This window comes from Lynx canadensis, chromosome D4 (assembly GCF_007474595.2).
Source record: "Lynx canadensis isolate LIC74 chromosome D4, mLynCan4.pri.v2, whole genome shotgun sequence".
NCBI classification, from domain to species: Eukaryota; Metazoa; Chordata; class Mammalia; order Carnivora; family Felidae; genus Lynx; species Lynx canadensis.
This window is the reverse complement of record NC_044315.2, coordinates 66,788,062-66,807,580: the sequence shown is the minus strand read 5'-3', so window position 1 is coordinate 66,807,580 and position 19,519 is coordinate 66,788,062. Positions and strand designations below refer to the sequence as shown.

Below are 19,519 nucleotides of genomic sequence, written 5' to 3'. Positions count from 1 at the left end.
GGTTGAAGGCGACTAAACAGATCCCACGGCAGAGTTAGTGCACACTTACCATGGGTGGCTGACTAGCTAGTTAAGTTCATTTAATCTGGTGCTAATTTTCTTACTCTTACTTGGATAATTCCTCAGAATGAAAAATAGTGAACTTGGGTGGTTAGAGGTATTGCAGATAAAGAAGGAAGCAGATTTTTGGCATGTTTGGTTGACTTTTGCCTTGTAACCACTAAGCAGGATGAAAACAGACGCTTGAATTTTTTGGATACGCTTAAGAAGCACACTCCATTTGAGTATCAAACCATACTGCACACTTACAAAGAGGAAAGAACAGTGCTGTAGACTAGTGATATTGCCTTCATGTATACCTTATTTAGCAGATACTGAAAGTTCATCACCAAATCCCTTTCTACTTGCCTGCCTACACTGATGGAAGTGCTAAATAGCTCTTTTTAGCCTCCTTCACAACAAGAAGACATATGAGTCTAGTTCTGAACAATGAGCTGGAAGCTGTTTACCAGATGCTTCTGAGAAAATTTTTGCTTCAAAGGACGCATTGCATCACCATCCTTTCCTCTCATCTTACTGCCTTGAGCATGGATATGATGCCTCAGAACCAGGACAGCTGTTTTGCAATGATGAGAAAAATGAAGAAGAACTTCAATAATGCCAGCCCTGACATAGTGGGCAGCTGAACTAATGTCAACAGCACCAATCTTTCAAAGTCTTGTTACACAAGAAAAATAAGCCCCCTATTTGCTTAGGACATTATTGTCTCCTGTTACTTATAGCTGAAAATACTCCCAATACAATTTATGAAAAGTTTTAAAGATTTTTTTGAAATGTTTTACATTTTAACTGGTTTAATCCCATACTATTTTGTAAAAGACACATACTATTTTGTAAAAGAAAAGTTTTAAAGATTTTTTTGAAATGTTTTACATTTTAACTGGTTTAATCCCATACTATTTTGTAAAAGACACAGTCTGTTATCTGAAAGCAAATCATCTTACCTCATTCTTCCATAGGTGATACCGCAGGGCAAATGCAGTAAAGTCTCTTGGAACACAGAAAAACTTGCATTCTGAGGTGGAGCCATGAGAAATATTTTTGACTTGTTCAAAGTCTTTATTAATCAATTCCAGAATCAAAGGATCGATAAGGAACACTGGTACATTTTGGCTGGATGTTAGCATAACAAATTTTTTAACTGCACGCTGTTTGAGAAGAAAAGAATCCCCTTTATTCTTCTCAACCAATACAACAATTTACCTTATTAAATTTTTATTCATTAATTTTATAAGAATATATAGAAGGTTTACTCAATAGATACCATGCTTATTACTGTATTCAACAAATAAGCAAATAAGTAATACATGGTCCCTGCTCTTAAGGTATACACCATTGACTGAGGAACATGAACAAATATGTATAATGCAAGGTAAAATACTCTCTAATAAAAATACATGCAACAGCTACTAAGTAACTGTACATCAAAAGAATAACAAAATCTTCATTAGAGGAAGTCTATCTGAGATGGAAACTTTGGGCTTACAAATTATTCCCTTGGTATTAGCTACAACTTTTTGAGCCAAAGTGGAAGAGGAAATACCAGATCTGTCAGATTTTAAAAATCAGTCATGTCAACCTTTTCAAATTCAAAATCAATCGTATGTACCATTTTTCTTCATATTTGTTACACTGTTTAATAATGCTTATAAGCAAAAGATTCAAACTAAAATATCTTGCCTGCTTGACTATTCCCATATATAGTTTGATTTTCTAATAATATTTTAATATTTAAAAAATTTTTTTTAATTTACATTTATTTATTTTTGAGAGACAGAGAGAGAGAGAGAGGGCACAAGTAGGGAGGGGCAGAGAGAGAATGAGACACAGAATCCAAAGCAGGCTCCAGGCTCTGAGCTGTCAGCACAGAGCCCAAAGTGGGGCTTGAACTCACAAATCATGAGATCATGACCCGAGCCAAAGTCGGACGCTTAACCAACTGAGCCACCCAGGTGCCCCAATATTGTAATATTTTAAAATAGAATTCTTTTGGGCAATGAGTAGAGTCCCCTACTGAAAAAACAAATTTCAAAATTACAAGGGAAACACAATAATCACACTCGAGTAAGTAGCACCAAGGGCAGCAAAGATCGATAGAATAACAGCATTGCTTAAAAGCATACTTTAATGGAAGTAACAAGGATTTCAAAGGGATGTATGCCCATCAGAAAGGTGCCTCATAGAATTAAGGGTAAACTCTTATTCCCCAAATCTGAAGAAATATGTAAAAACATAAATAAGATAATAAATAAATAAGGATATTAAGACTTTTAAGGATAGGAAAAAAATGAGATAAAGCTAGGAATAAGTCTCTTACCATTTGTTTTTAAGGCAGAGTATGCAAATACCAAGACTACAATAATCTTTGCTCTAGAGTTTATTATCTCTTAGTGGGAGAAACATCTATAAGTAAAAAGCTAGTTAGAAAAACAACTTTATGCCAGAAGATTCAATAACTTAGATGAAATTAACAAATGTCTTTAAAAACACAATTAACAAATTACCACAAGATGAAACAGGAAATCTGAATTGCCCTATACCTTTGAACAAAATTGAATTTTTATATATATTTGTTACATATTGACATATATTTATTATATATTCATATATATTTTATTTATTTATTTATTTATTTATTTACACTGCCATCAAACAATAGCACCAAGAAGTAAAAACTCCAGACTCAGATGGTTCACAGGTGAATTCTCTCAAAGATTTAAGGAATAATACCAATTCTACAAAAACTCTTTCAGAAAACTAAGCAGGGAGGAATCCTTCCTAACTCATTGTATGAGGCCAGTGTAATCCTGATAACAAACCCTGACAAAAACATTACAAAAAAAATTACAGACCACCATCCCACAAGAACATAGATGCAATTATACTTAACAACATACTACAAAATCAATTCCAGTAGTTTTATTAAAAAAAGGCCAAAAAAAAAAAAAGAGTAAATATCCTGACCAAGTAGAGTTTATCCCAGAAATGAAAGGTCAGTTTAGCATTTGAAAATCAATCAATGAAATTTACTACATCAACACAACAAAGGGGGAAAACCCTATGAAAATTTCAATACAGAAAAAGTATTTAACAAAATTCAATACCTATTTTATTCAGTGATTAAAACCTGTCAGTGAACTAGGACTAGGATACTTTCTCAATTTGATAAAGAGTATGAACAAAAGTATCTGTTTTTGAGTTCAGGAGTTCTTCATTAATTCTTGATACCCATCTTGTGTCAGATACATGTTTTGCAAATATTTCCTACTCTGTGGCATTTCTATTCATTTTCTTAATGTGTCTTTTGAGGAGTAGAAGTCTTAAATTTTGATATGCTAACTTATCAATTTATTTTTCTTTTATGGTTGTTGCTTTCTGTGCTTTATACCAGGAGAATAAAAGAAATGATTCTGGAAGAAAGATGATGAAATGACCGACACTGGCACACATAAGGTGCTTATTAAATGTTTGTTGAATAAATCTCATTCAGCTTAGTGTTAAATGCAAACATGATGAACACGTTAATGGCTTCATTATAATTATTGATGTAAATATAGATTAGGGCAGGGCCTAGGAGAAATTCTGTAATTCACCTTCTAAATATGCCTTCCAGATTGTTATCAATGTAATCCCTGGAAACAGATGTCCAACTGACTCTAAAGCCAATTAATTTTAAATCAACATGACTATTATCATCTGGCCTTCAGTAATTCATTTTGTTTACAAGAAAGAAAAATGTCTTGTTGAAAACAGGGTACACTGACACTCTAATAGCCTGTTCATCTAGAAGGGCTTGGTGGGACCCGTTCTTAGTGAAAGGCTAGCTCCTTATAATCATCATTTCATTTCCTAAGTGCTCTCAAGGCATCTATTTAATAACTCATTCTAAAATTTTGTCAGGGCTCGGTATCACGTTATTGATCAGATTTTGCCTTTCCTTCTGTGGGACCCAAGGAATTTAACAAAAATCCCCTACCCCTGGACAAGCAGAGCAAGACTAACTCCATTTTGTGCTACACCCACCATCTCAAGTATAACCCCCACCCTAGTCAAGCCGGTGAGCACACCCTTACTGGAAACCGGCTCATACAGGAACGCGAACCCCTAACCGCCAAAGAATGTAAACCTCGTCTTTTGCCTGCCCAACTTGCGCACCAATTGCAGGGAGGATTCCTCCCTGCTCCTTGGTGGTCTCTCGGATTCGAAATCAGGGGCATTATACCCTCCTTCTAAAATACTAGAACGAAAGTATTTTATTACTTCTCCCCTTTAACGTGATGCTGCAAATGTCTAAGAGTGATTCTTAGCACCATGCAATGTAATTAACAGACAACCCATTGGATGTAGTGAGCTGCTCTTTAATTTTTGCTCACTGATCTTGAAAGTAAACCCATTTATTTTTTTTTAAGTTCATTTATTTATTTTGAGAGACAGAAAGAGAGTGTGAATGGGGAAGGAGCAGAGAGTGAGGGAGAGAGAGAATCCCCACTGCTGAGCCTGACATGGAGGCTCGATCACACAATCATGAGACCATGACCTGAGACAAAATCAAGAGTCAGACACTTAACCAACTGAGTCACCCAGGCACCCTGAAAGTAAACCCTTTAAAAAAAAAATCCATTCTTTTCTCCCACCTCAAAGATCCTTCCCTGAATGAAAAAGTTGGGTCTTTCCATTGCCTTCAGACTACCCTAAGTTCATAGAGTAAAACATCTGCTATTTTATATAAATTAAAAGTTCAACCTAATACTTCACAGTTGAGGAGCCTGGTATAGGATATCCCAGACTTATCTGTTGCACAGTCGTTCAAAGCCAACTGGTGCCAGCAATGACCTAAAATTATCACCTTTATTGCTGCTTCATAATTTTGAAAACCCACTTCCAATCTGAAGCTTCATGTCTCTGGTTAAAGAGAAGCCAAAGACTAAGGGTGCTGAGCCTGGGTGGCTTAGTTGGTTAAGTGTCTGACTCTTGACTTCGGCTCAGGTCATGATGTCATAGTTTGTGGATTTGAGCCCCACATCAGGCTCTGTGCTGATGACGCAGAGTCTGCTTGGGATTCTCTGTCTCCTCTCTCTGGCCCCATGCCCCACACTCTCTCTTTCTCTCTCAAAAATAAATAAATAAACTTAAAATGTGGCAAGAAGAGAAATGCATACTTCTAAAGAAAAAAAAAAAAGGAGAACCCAAAGACTGAAGTGCATCCACAAGAAATAACTGGTCATATCCAAAATGTATACTAATAGGATAAATGTAATTTTTTATTAGTAACAAGTAACCTAACATTGTTTTTCATTCTAAATTTGGTTAACAAAAAGGTAAGAAAACATATTTTGTAAATGTTTGCCTCTGAAATTTATAAACCCAAACAGGGACATACTGTACATATTGCTAGTTTTCCTAATCTTCAAGAGAAAACATGTTAAACATGAATAGACAGTTCTCCAAAGAAGACATCCGGATGGCCAACAGGCACATGAAAAGATGCTCAACGTCACTCTTCATCAGGGAAATACAAATTAAAACCACATGGAGATATCACCTCACGCCAGTCAGAGTGGCCAAAATGAACAAATCAGGAGACTACAGATGTTGTAAAGGATGTGGAGAAATGGGAACCCTCTTGCACTGTTGGTAGGAATGCAAACTGGTGCAGCCACTCTGGAAAACAGTGTGCAGGTTCCTCAAAAAATTAAAAATACAACTACCCTCTGACCCAGCAATAGCACTGCCAGGAATTTACCCAAGGGATACAGGAGGGCTGATGCATAAGGGCACTTGTACCCCAATGTTTACAGCAGCACTTTCAACAATAGCCAAATTATGGAAAAAGCCTAAATGTCCATCAACTGATGAATGGATAAAGAAATTGTGGTTTATATACACAATGGAATACTACTTGGCAATGAGAAAGAATGAAATATATGGCCTTTTAGAGCAATGTGGATGGAACTGGAGAGTGTTATGCTAAGTGAAGTAAGTCATACAGAGAAAGACAGATATCATATGTTTTCACTCTTATGTGGATCCTGAGAAACTTAAGACCAAGGGGAGGGGAAGGAAAAAAAAAAAAGTTAAAGAGGGAGGAAGCCAAACCATAAGAGACTCTTAAAAAGTGAGAATAAACTGAGGATTGATGGGGGGTGGGAGGGAGGGGAAAGTGCGTGATGGGCATTGAGGAGGGCACCTGTTGGGATGAGCACTGGGTACTGTATGGAAACCAATTTGACAATAAATTTCATATTAAAAAAAAAAAAAAGAAAAGGAAACATGTTGAATAGATTTTAATTCCTAATCATTGTCTTCCCTTATTCATAGTTCAATTCTGATTCATATATTTTTTCATTTGGGGATGCACCATAGTTCAGTGAGTGAGGATTTTGAAGGCAAACAGTTAGAATCTGCACTCAGCCAGCCACTTATTAGCCAACTAACCTTAAACCCTCTAAGTGAACTGAGGATAACAATATGTACTGACTTCATGGAGTTTCCATAAGGACTACCTGAGATACTGCATGTAAAGTACTTGACACAGGGCCTACCTCTTCCCCTCCAACACCTACTCCTACTGTCCACCAAGGTAGTTATTATCATTGTCATCATTCAACAAATCCTTATTGAGCACATACACAAATGAACTAAAAGAACATTGTAAATGAGGAATTTCATACTTATCTTACATACCCACTGTGTGCTATCAAATCCAATTCGGTTTCCCTTAGATTTTGATACACCAGCTCCATTCTAAGAAGATAACAAAAAAACATTTTAATAAATTCAAAGCTATCTTTCTCTGTCTCATTTTACTTGGCATACAGGGAACAAACTGGTGGTTGCCAGAGGGGAGAGAGTGAGGGGGATGGGCAAGATGAGTTAAAGGGAGTGGGAGATATAGGCTCCTAGCTATGGAATGGGTAAGCCATGGGGATAAAATATACATAGAGAATACAGTCAATGGTATTGTAATACTGTTGTATGAGAGGTGGTAGCTACACTTGTGGTAACCACAGCATAACTGTTGAATCACTATGTTGTATATCTGAAACTAATGTAACATTGTGTGTGAACTATACTCCAATTAAAAAAAAAAAGTCCGGTCTAGAGAATCAGAAGGAAGAAAGCATTATCAGTTTTCATCTGATAAGCCCCCAAATACTTTGAAAGTAACAGGAAAAAAGAATGTCTGATGGTCTAGAGACAATGGGAAGAATGTTTCAAGCTCAAAGAAGATCCAAAGAAGTTTCTTATGCCTTGAATGTGTTCTTTACATAGAAGACAGATGGGAGGATACTAAAGAACAAGAAGAATAGCCTTACCCAACAAATGAAATACACCCCAAGTTTCTAAAAAGGAGACTTGCGGCACTGGGGGCTCAGTGGGTTGAGTGTCCAACTTCAGCTCAGGTCATGATCTCATGGTGCATGAGTTTGAGCCCTGCATCGGGCTCGATGCTGTCAACACAGAGACCACTTGGGATTCTCTGTCTCCCTCTCTCTCTACCCCTCCCCACTCCCGCAACACACACACTCTCTCTCAAAAAAAAAAAACAAAAAAAAAAACACACAAAAAACAAAACTCATCACACTCAAAAAAATTAAAAGGAGACTCATCTCCCCACTAAACTGCAAACTCAAGGGCAGGGACCAAGTCCAATCCTTCTTTATATTGCCAGTGCCTAGCACAGTGCTTGGTAATGACTAAATACTTAATTGTGGTTTGCTAAATGGAGGGAAGGAGAACAGAAAAGAGGAAGAGAGATACTGAGTAATCAAGGTAAAGCCAGAAGTGGTCTCTCCTCATAAGCTCTGCAACTTAGACAATAACATTTTAATAGCAAGAGATATTTGAGAACAAACTACAAAGAGACAGCTCTGTAATCTTCATCCTTGAAAAGAGACTGCAAACTCTATAACATAGCCCTTGTTCCTCATAGCCCTCCATGAGTTAATTAGACTGAATTTCTGAGCTGTTTGTTTTCTCTGCTGGATCATTCCCGTCAGTATACAAACACGATATTATTTCTATCTTAAAACATACAAGCAATAACTCTCTTGCATACCCACTGTATGCAACTAACAATTTTCCCCCCTAACTAACAATTAACAATTTTCCCAACTAACAATTTTCCCCCCTTAAGCAAAACCCCTAATGGGCTGTCTGTTCTTATTGCATCCGATTCCTCTCCTCTTATAAGCTCTTGAGCTTAAATTCACTCTGCCAACTATTCATCAAGATCACCAATGACCTCCATGTTGCTAAATCCAATGGTCAATTATTTTTACTCCTTGTCTTATTTGATCAAGAATTGTTGACCACTTGTGTCTCAAACACTTTAGTTGCATGGCTCTCCGAATCCCATACTTCTGGTTTTCCTATTTCTCTCTGGCTGCTCCTTCTTGTTCTTTGCTAGTTCTTCCACCTCCCTGATGTATGAGGGACCCCCAAAACTCAGATCATGAGACTTTTCTCCCTCTTTTTACTCTACGTTCATTTTCTTGGTACCTCATCTATTCTAATGGCTTTAAATACCATCTGTATGCTTACCACTCTCAATTTATATTCTCAACCACACCAGTCCTTTGAACTCCAAACATATATTCAACTATCTACTCACCTTCTTCATTTGGATGTCAAAGAGTCATCTGAAACTTAACATGTCTGGAAAAAGCATCAGATCTCTAACCATCCCTCAAGCTTGCTTCTCATCTCAGTAAACAGCAACTTCCCCTTTCCAATTATCTAGGCCCCAAATACTAAAGTTATCCCTGACTCTTATGTCTCTTATACCCCACGTCTAGCCCATGAACAAAATCTGGTAGCTCTACTTTCTACCACTAGTTCCCTTGTCCAAGCCATCACCATCCTATATAAATTATTAGAATAGACTTCTACCTAGTCTGTTTTAGCCCTTGACCCTACAATCTATTCTCAACAGAGCATCCATTCTACTACCTTTTTAAAAAAATCAGATCATGTCACATATCAGCTCAAACTTTCCGATGGTTCACAATCTCACTCAGAACAAAAGCAAAAGTCCTTACGGTTTACAAGGCCCTAAACAATATAAACTCTCTGACTTTACTTACTATTCTTCCCCACTCTCACTCCTCTATAGCCACATTGATCTTTTTGCTGTTCTTAAAACTTCCAGACATGTTCCTGCCTTGGGACTTGGGACTTTCGTGCTTCCTTTGGTCTCTAGGTAGTATGCTCCTCTTGTAGATATCCACAGAGCTCATTCTTTTCAAATATGCTGTTTCCTCTATTTTTTAAATAATTTTTAAAGTTTATTTATTTTGAGAGAGAACACAAGTAGGGGAGGGGTAGACAGAGAGAGAGCAAGAGAGAGGGAGGGAGGAAGTCCCAAGCAGGCTCTGCAGGATCAGCTCAGAGCCCGATGTAGGGCTCTAATTCATGAAACTGTGAGATCATGACCTGAGCCAAAATCAAGGGTCAGACGCTTAACCAACTGAGCAACCCAGGCACTCCTGTTTTCTCTATTATAATGGCCTTCCCATCTTTCTATACCTGGAGGATTTACACTCATTTTATAAAACCAACTCAAAATATTATTTCATTCATTAAATATTCAATCATAACCTTCCTAAGTGAGTTATTCAGCAGATTTTCACTCCCTACAAACTTTGCACTTACCTAAGCTTGAAGGGTCAAGGATAAGGACATAGGAGGATACAGTTTTATAGGGGCTGACAATTATACAATTTTGGTGGTCCTTTTTAATAAACAGAATGCAAAAATATATTTTGCAAACTTTACCAAAATATATAGCTTTATAACATATTTCTAAGCCTCCTTCAAGGGCCTTTGGAAGTGAGGGGCCCTGTGGTTTAAATCTCATCTATCTGGGGCACCTGGGTGGCTCAGTCAGTTAAGCATCCGACTCTTGATTTCAGCTCAGGTCATGATCTATCTCACCCTTCATGAAATCAAGCCCTGCATCAGGCTCTGTGCTCAGGATTCTCTCTCCCCCTCTCTCTGCCGCTCACCCTCCTCTCACGTGCACACTCACTCTCTCTCTCAAAAATAAAGAAAGAAAACATTAAAAAAAAAAAACAAATAAATTTCATTTATCTTAATGGCTAATCTACCTCTGGTGAGGTACAGTTACTGGCAACCAGTGGCTACAACCATAGCTGTAAAGGAGGAATGTAGTCCCTATCAAGCAATGATCCTACAAATAGAGAACCCAAAGAATAAATAACATGACCTCTCTTTCCTCCAGGTCTTCAATCTCCAAATGATGTTTCCCCTTGGCTGACCTCCAACTAGAAAAGGGAAGGGAGCTCACCTAATGCAGTCCATTGAGGTCAGCTCCCCGAGACGCAGACTATTAAAGACAAGATCTGGAAGGGCAAACAGAGACTATCTACCATACCATGGTAAGAAATCTGGATCTTACTCCATAGGTATGCTATGCAGAGAATAACTTGATCAGATATTTAAAAAAAATAACTGGGACAGCTGTACAGAGAGGATTACAAAAGCTAGAGACTAAAGAAGAGTTCTTAAACTATAACTAGAAAAGTAGGCAGAACAAGGTTTATGAGATGTGCTTTAAAGAAGTAACATATTGTCATTTGCTTATATGTCTCTTTATATGTTTCTTAACTTCTCTCTTCAACCCCAAATTTCCCCAGTTTCTGACTTCCTAGACAGCAAGGATTACACTTGACTGTCATTTCATCTCATAGCCTAGTACTGTACTTGGGCACATAGTAAGTACTCGACAAACATTTGACAAATAGATGACCAAATGTTCTAAAAGAAATGCTATATCAAATCAAGTGGTTTTTCTTTTTAAAGGCTAAAGATATTCCTATAGGATTGAGTAAAAATGTAAATGAAATGAATAAATAAATGGAAAGATGGAATCAGATGCCAAAAAGGAGGGGTAGAAAAGGTCTTGTGGCTATTGAACACCACTGATAAATGAGTTAAAATAAGGGATATGTCATTAAAGAGAAAGTATTTAGCATATAGGAGGTGAAGATTTAAGGAAAAATCCTTTCATTTTTTGAAAGAATATCCAACAATCCATTTCTTACAGAAACCAAAAAACAATTCTTTATTTTTTTTTAAGTTTATTCATTTTGAGAGTGACAGAAAGAGTGAGTGGGAGAGGGGCAGAGAGAGACAGAGAGAGAGAACCCCAAGCAGGCTCTGCACTGTCAGCATGGAGCCCGATGTGGGGCTCAAAATCACGAAACATGAGACCATGACCTGAGCCGAAGTTGGACACCTAACTGACTGAACCACCCAGGTGCCCCCAAAAACAGAATTCTTAATCCAGCATGATCATTAATCATGCCTACAGAGAATCAAACAGTAATACTTACAAAAACTGTTTGAGTTTTCAATAATTGATCTTTTTCAATTGTTTATAAATTTGTAATCCTAAGGATCAGAAACACTAACCATGGTAAATTCACCAACACTCCAGGCAGATTCCCCTTTTGCATCTCAGTGCCTTTCCTTATAGTAGATGCACTGCTCTCTTACTTACTCCCAAGTCACTGAAGTTCTTAGTGCACAGGACTCATAAATATGATCTGACACAGTGGGAAAACTTTGCTTATTAATTAGCCAAACTGCTTGGCCAGAAAACCTATAGAGTGTAAAGTCTGGGGATACATAGAAGTATTTTTTAAATATCCCTCAATTCTAATGGAAGAAATTCTTTCATATTCTCCTGAACAATGGTGGTCATGGGTGCGGGGGATGCGGGGGAAAGGATCGGAAGAGGGGAACAATAGCATTTATCAAAGTTTACACACTAGATCAGATTATCAGATAGAATATTCTTCTTCCAGCAATGATCCGCACATTATCATTCAGAATATAAGGGAACTAGCCAGTAGTCAAAGGAGAGTTTTTAAAAATCATGATTCTTAGATGATTTTAGCAAGCAACTGACCAACTCAAAAATTTCAAAAACCTTTGTTGCCATGATCTAAATGGCTGCAAGATTAATTTCCATTTCTAATAATGGCATATGAAATTGTTCACTGTGAATAACTATTGCCACACTTGAAATCCAAACTCCCCTTCCAACTCCCTCCTGACCTTCTAACCAAACACACTTTGCAGCTCACTGCTCAGCCATAAGACAGACAGTTCCAGGAGCTCAACAAGCTGGCCAAGTTTGCCCGCGGGCAGGACCAGTTGGACCACAGAGGGGATCACCCCCTGAGCCCGGCAGCCACTTCGTATAAGCCCTTCTGGGCCTGGGTACTTCAGATCTTTGGTCTTAGGCCACTCCCCACCATCTTGTCCTGCCCCAGCCTTAAGGGCAGCCAGCTCAGGGGATCAGGCTTTTAGCAGTGGGCAGAGAGTAGAGGGAAGAGGCTTTTTTAAAGAGAAATGACTGTCTTTTGACACTTTCCTTTAAAAGAGTAAGCACTTCCTGTTCTTCCAACTTCAGGTTCACCTCCTATTAGGAGGTTGCTGGTGGGAGCCAGAGTAGGGACAAACGCTCCTTTGTCCCTCCTCCTCCTCTGTGCCAGTGCCACTTGGAGGCTTCTTGTCTTTTCTGTTTTGAGTCCTTCCCCATTCAGTGCCGAGTGTGTGTGTGCATGTGTGTACACATAAATATAGTCATAAAGGGCAAAAAAGTACATACAATGCAAAGTAAAATAACCTAGCACAGAACCCTGTAAGTAGCTTTCTAGGTAGTAAGAGTAGCTGAATACTGCAGGCACTGAGTGCTGCTTATAGTTCTAAGTCAAGGAGATTATTAAGGTTTGGCTCACCCAGTGCTTTATACAAACACAGTTCATGGGCTTTGTCTTCCTTCCACTGAGGCAGCAATATTTTATAATTTTCTATTGTGATTCAAAATGAGCCATCTTATCTATCTCGTATCTTACCAATGTTACAGTATTTTGTTTGAGCATACTTGTATTCACATGTGCGACTAGCTCTATGAGTGAGGACACAAGTTTTGGGACCTGAATTTGGCAATCTTCAGCAAGAAGCTTAACATATCTGGGCTCCAGATAACTCATTTATGAAAAAAATTATCAATGAGAAACCTGTAATAATTAAATCCAATTTTATTTATCAGGCAGCAACGTAAACCTTGAAAGGACTAGAATGTGTGCACTATTCATAGCTACCATCTGCTGAGCACCTACCATATATCAAACACTAAGTGAGATGCATGACATACATTATCTCAACCAGTAAAGCTGCCAGTAGCCCCATTTAAAGAAACTGAGGCTTAAAGAAGTTAAGTGACTTGCTGTTAAGACAAACAACCAAATAAGGAGTCAAACTCAGGATTATCTAGGCCCCAAACTTAAGAATTAATGCTGTTGCCACTTCTACCAAATTATGAGTTCCTTGAGAGTAGGACCTGTGTTCCATTTATCTCTGTATTCCTGCAAAGTGCCCTGTATATAACACGTAATCAATAAATACAGATTGAATGAGCACACATAATTATAATCAGATTGTCTAGGTTGGTGCAGTAAAAAAAACAAAACAAAACAAAAAACAATGAAGAACTGACATTCTATAGGGGGTCCTAGAGATAACCTTTGTGATGTAAACTGCCAGCCAATTGCTTGAAAGGTGGAGCTCACAGAAATTGCTCACAAGGTCATCACACAAGAGTTTGTATTTCAAAGGCCTGTAAGAGTTTGTATTTCAAAGATCTAGAGGGTTGTTCTAGAATCTGAAGAGTCAACTCCACCCATCTATGGAGTTTTAGCTGACCCAATAGATATACAAATTCCTTACCTTCAATGCTATCAAATAACTGGATTATTCAGACCTCATTTGGGAGATCATAGAAAGGCTAAACTTGTCTAACCAGCTAGGGCCAAAAGGAATTCTGTGTCGAGGCCCTAGAAATGGTCAAAAGTAGGCCTCCTTCAATGTGGGTGGGAATGAAAACTGGTATAGCCACTCCGGAAAACAGTGTGGAGGTTTCTCACAAAGTTAAAAATAGAGCTACCCTATAACCCAGCAATTACACTACTAGGCATTTATCCAAAGGATACAAAAATACTGATTCCAAGGGGCACATGCACCCCAATGTTTATAGCAGCACTATCAACAACAGCCAAATTATGGAAAGAGCCCAAATACCCACTGACTGATGAATGAAGATGTGGTATGTGTGTATGTATATATATACATATATATATGTATACATATATATACATATACATATATGTATACATATATATACATACACACACACACACACATATACACAATGGAATATAATATCAAAAAGAATGAAATCTTGCCATTTGCAACAATGTAGATGAAACTATGCTAAATGAAATAAGCCCATCAGAGAAAGACAAATACCATATGATTTCACTCATATGTGGAATTTAAGAAACAAAACAGATGAACATGGGGAAAGGAAGAAAAAATAAAATAAGATAAAAACGGAGAGGGATGCAAATCATAAGAAACTCTTAACTATAGAGAACAAACTGAGAGCTTCTGGAGGGGAGGTGGGAAGAGGGATGGGCTAAATGGGTGATAGGCATTAAGGAGGGCACTTGGGAGGCGCCTAGGTGGCTCAGTCGGTTAAGCATCCGACTTCGGCTCAGGTCACGATCTCGCGGCTCGTGGGTTTGAGCCCCGCATCAGGCTCTGTGCTGACAGCTCAGGGCCCGGAGCCTGTTTCAGATTCTGTGTCTCCCTCTCTCTCTCTGACCCTCCCCTGCTCATGCTTTGTCTCTCTCTGTCTCAAAAATCAATAAATGTTAAAAAAAAAAATTTTTTTTTTAATTTAAAAAAAAAAAAAAGGAGGGCACTTGGGATGAGCTCTAGGCATTCTATGTAACTGATGAATCACTAAATTCTACTCCTAAAACCAATACTATACTATAACTAGGAAAAAAATATGCCTCCTTAACTCCAAGATATCAATAACCTTTCTTCCCTAACCTATGATAAATATTAGAGTACTCTCCTGAAGAGCCTGAAAAGATTTGTAGTCCTCAACATTTACTACTGCAGGCATTTACTACTAGAAGTAGGCTGTGATCACAGATAAAACCAACTTTTCATTCTTGCCCTAGCTTTTAACACACAATCTCAGTGTCTTTCTGAATTGCCTGAAAGTTCAAACCTGACCTAAATCATGTTTGTTTGTTTTTTTAATGTTTTATTTATTTTATTTATCCCACACATGCAGGAAGGGGCAGAGAGAGGGGGAGACAGAGGATCCGAAGCAGGCTCTGTACTAACAGCAGACAGCCTGATGCTGGGCTTGAACCCACAAACTGTCAGATCATGACCTGAGCTGAAGTCGGATGCTTAACCTACTGAGCTCCCCAGGCGTCCTTAAAATCATGGTTTTTATGCTGATGCTGCTGATGTGTAAGTTAGTGCTGATCAAGGTTACCATTCTCCATTCTTCTGCTAATAAATCAAACAACTTTAATTGAACTAGAAATCATTTTGTGTGAATTTTCTGTCTAAGGATATCCCACAATTGAGAACACTGAACAAATGAGAAATGCAATTCAGATATAATCAGTAAGCAAAGTTTACAGAATTCTGAATTCTCTTCCTATGTTATAAGAAACTATACTAGAATACTCGAGATTCATCTGTATTTCCCTGAAGTTTAAGTGAGATCTTGAAGTTTAATAAAAAGCTGAAAGTTTAAACATTTTCCTCAACAAAATCGAAAAAATTTTAAAAGTTGGGAGCTTTTAAATAATAACGTCTATTATTATAACTATACTTACTATTTTTAAATAAAGCATTTTTTTTCTGGTTGGGATAGAGAAACTAATTGTATTCCTTATAGACAGCATTTTATCTTCACACTAATAACATACCGGAAGCATCTATACTTCCACTAGCATCTGTCCCCAGCAAATTATAAAAATATGGAAGAAAAAAAACATTTCTCATTGTTTCTGTCACCTTGTCAAAATGCTTAGCAAACAGTGACTTTTAAATAAATTTTTTGAATGAGTACTGGGTATTATATGTAAGTGATCAATCACTAAATTCTACTCCTGAAACCAGGATCACACTATATGAAGATAATAATAATAGCTCATATTTACTGATCTCTTTATGACATGCACTGTTCCAAATGCTTTATGTGTATTAATTCACTTAAACCTCACAAGTCTACGAGCTGGTATCTTTATTGTCCCTATTTTGTAGATAAGAAAACAGAGCATTTAGAAGTAATTTACCCAAGATCCCACAGTTAATAAGCAGCATAAATGGGGTTTAATCCTAAAGTAGTGTTTCTGCTTTTTACAACTAAAGCTACACGGCATTTGGGGCATCTGAGTGGCTCAGGTGGTTAAGTGTCTAGCTCGTGATCTCAGCTCAGGTCTTGATCCCAGGGTCATGAGTTCAAGCCCAGCATTGGGCTCCACTCTGGGTGTGGAGCCTACTTAAAAACATACAAAGAGCTACAATGCATTCTAGGGGAAAGGGTCAAAATAGTAGTTATTTGTAGAAACGTCACATATAATTAAGATGGGATTTTAAGTTAATGGAGGAATTCAATAAGTGATATTGGGACAAATGGTCAACCATTTGGGAAAAACTTTAAAGTTAGAGATCTAATTCATACCTCATACTAAAATAAATTCTATTTAGTTAAAAAAAATTAAACATAAATAGTACTTGATGAAAATACAGGTGAATACTTCCACAATCTTTGGCTACTTATGACACAAAACTAGATGCCCTAAGGAAGAAAGATCTTGACAGGTTTTCTACTTAGAAATCTTTTCTACTAGAAATTAAATACAAATGTACTGGGGGTGGGGGGTGGGGGGTTATACTATGAATATAAAGTTAAAAGACAAATTAATAAACCAGGAAAAATATTTGAAATATATATGATAAAGGTGTAACATCCTTAAAACTATGCACAGCATCTAAAGAAAGACAACACCATCAGAAAAATATGTAGATAGGAACACAAAAAAAATTACCTTTGCTGATATATAGTGCTTGTAGTAGTATAATTGAAACAGCAGAAATGCAGAACTTGTCAAAGTTAAAAGCGCCAAAATCACGTTCTTGTTGATTCTACTCATTAGTCTGTGGTGCTCACTTGGTTGTCCTTTGAGAGTAACCCAGTTGGTGTCATCTTTTTTGGATAAGAAGATAATCTTGTTTTCTGTAAACAAAAAAGATATTTCTAAAGAGACAAAAACTTATTTTTACTTTTTCACCTTTAATAACTAGCAACAGAACAAAGAAAAAGTTACCTAAAGTTCCATAGCACATTCTTTGAATTGCTAACTTTCTCTCCTGAAGAAATAATCAGATATGAGACCAAACATGACAAAAACAAAAATATTTACCATGGAATTCTACAAATAACAACTGCAAATAACAAACATAAATGGGATATGTAAAAAACCTGACGTATACAGGGTTGGGGGCTTCTCCTACAGAGTTTCTGATTCAGTAGATCTGGGATGTGGCTTATGAATTTGCATTTCTGACAAGTTGGCAGGCTCTGCTGATGCTACTGACCTTACTAAGAACCACTTCCACAGAGGAAACTGAGAAAAGGTTTGGTCACGAAACATCATCTGTATGATAGCTTTTTGTTGTTTTTGTGTGATCTAGGATGTGGCCAGTTTTTATAAATATGCCATACATGTTTTCAGTTCTTTGCAAATATAAAGAAAGTGTAAAGACAAGAAGTTTTGTTCTTTCATCTTTGGTTGCATCTGATTATTTCTTTAGGATAAGAATTTTAATATAGTTCTACTTCTTTGTATCTCCTCTGCATTGATTTTGATTAAACATATTACATTTAATTTTTCAAGTGTTTATCTTTATTCCTGTACATAGACTAACACCTCTATTACTTGATGTCTAAACTTTTTTAAAAAAATTTTAATGTTTATTTATTTTTGGGAGAGAGAGAGAGAGAGAGAGAGAGAGAGAGAGAGAGAGAGAAGAGGGGCAGAGAGAGAGGGAGACACAAAATCCGAAGCAGGCTCCAGGTTCTGAGCTGTCAGCACAGAGCCCGACGTGGGACTTGAACTCATGAACTGTGAGATCATGACTTGAACCACCTGAGTGCCCCTTGATGTCTCAACTTTCTACGATTTTGTTCTCCAGCTGAAAAATAAAGGGAAATCAGCAAATTTATACCTACCCTCCTGCTTTCTCTATTCATCTACTGGATAGCTGATATTCATCTTGTTACAGTTTATCAAAAAGAACTTATAAACACTATTTACCTTGAGTTCTCCCATTGTTCAAAAACACTTGTCAACTCATAGTTGTGCTGAGGTCACAATTTCTTTCCCCCTGACAACTTGTAGATTTTATACAATAATGCTATAATACTAAATATCCCCTGACAATATCTGATCCTTCCCCTAGCACTCCCCTTTAAATTTTTTCAATTAAAAAGTTGACCCTTTTAGAGGCCCCTGGGTGGCTCAGTCGGTTGAGTGTCCGACTTCAGCTCAGATCATGATCTCGCAGTCCATGGGTTCGAGCCCCGCATCGGGATCTGTGCTGACATCTCAGAGCCTGGAGCCTGCTTTGGATTCTGTGTCTCCCTTTCTCTCTGCCCTCTCCAGCTCGTGCTCGGTCTCTGTCTCTCTCTCTCAAAAATAAATAAACATTAAAAAAAAATTTTTTTTTAAGTTGACCCTTTTATTTATTTTATTTTTTATTTTTTTTAACATTTATTTATTTTTGAGACAGCATGAACGGGGGAGGGGCAGAGAGAGAGGGAGACACAGAATCGGAAGCAGGCTCCAGGCTCTGAGCCATCAGCCCAGAGCCTGACGCGGGGCTCGAACCCACGGACCGCAAGATCGTGACCTGAGCTGAAGTTGGACGCTCAACCAACTGAGCCACCCAGGCGCCCCTAAGTTGACCCTTTTAATGTGATGAGCAGAGAATGCATTCCTTACCTATGAAAGCCAGTTTTTTTCAAAACTAGGTTATGTAATGATGTTGATGAATGTACAGCTGACCCGTGAACATAGGTTTGAATTGCCTGGGTCCACTTATACGTGGATTCTTTACAGTATGTACTGTAAATGTATTTTCTCTTCCTTAGGATTTTTTCTTACAATTTTCTTAATATTTTCTTTTCTCTAGGTTACCTTATTGTAAAAATATAGTATATAATACATATAATATACAAAATATGTGTTAATTGACTGTTTATGTTATCAGTAAGGTCAACAGTAGGCTATTTGTAGTTAAGTTTCTGAGGCGTCTATAACATACTGATTTTCAACTGCATGAGGAGGCTGGTGTCCCTAATCCCCACACTGTTCAAGGGTTAATGTATACTAGCTTTTCTTCATCATGTGTCCTTCCAATCTGTAGAACCAAGATTTCTTTTTTTAGTGGGAAGTTTAAGTTATATGTTTGAATATTCTTCTGTTCTAATGTTGAATTCTCTTATTTCCAGAACACACACCTGAGCATGTTTCATCTCCTCTCATTC

At 37.5% G+C, this 19,519-nt stretch overlaps 1 protein-coding gene across 2 annotated transcripts in view; it reads right to left on the bottom strand.

The window, feature by feature from the left end:
* FKTN (fukutin) overlaps positions 1-19,519 on the bottom strand; it is an 86,249-nt gene that overhangs the window by 55,550 nt on the left and 11,180 nt on the right. For both annotated transcript variants that reach the window (XM_030293523.2, XM_030293525.1), the window contains exons 2-4: positions 17,019-17,206; positions 6,745-6,804; positions 1,005-1,208 (exon numbers count right to left, since the gene is read on the bottom strand). In XM_030293523.2, coding sequence (XP_030149383.1) covers positions 1,005-1,208; positions 6,745-6,804; positions 17,019-17,123 — 369 coding nt within the window. In that variant the 5' untranslated portion in view covers positions 17,124-17,206. The remainder of the gene's footprint in view (positions 1-1,004; positions 1,209-6,744; positions 6,805-17,018; positions 17,207-19,519) is intronic.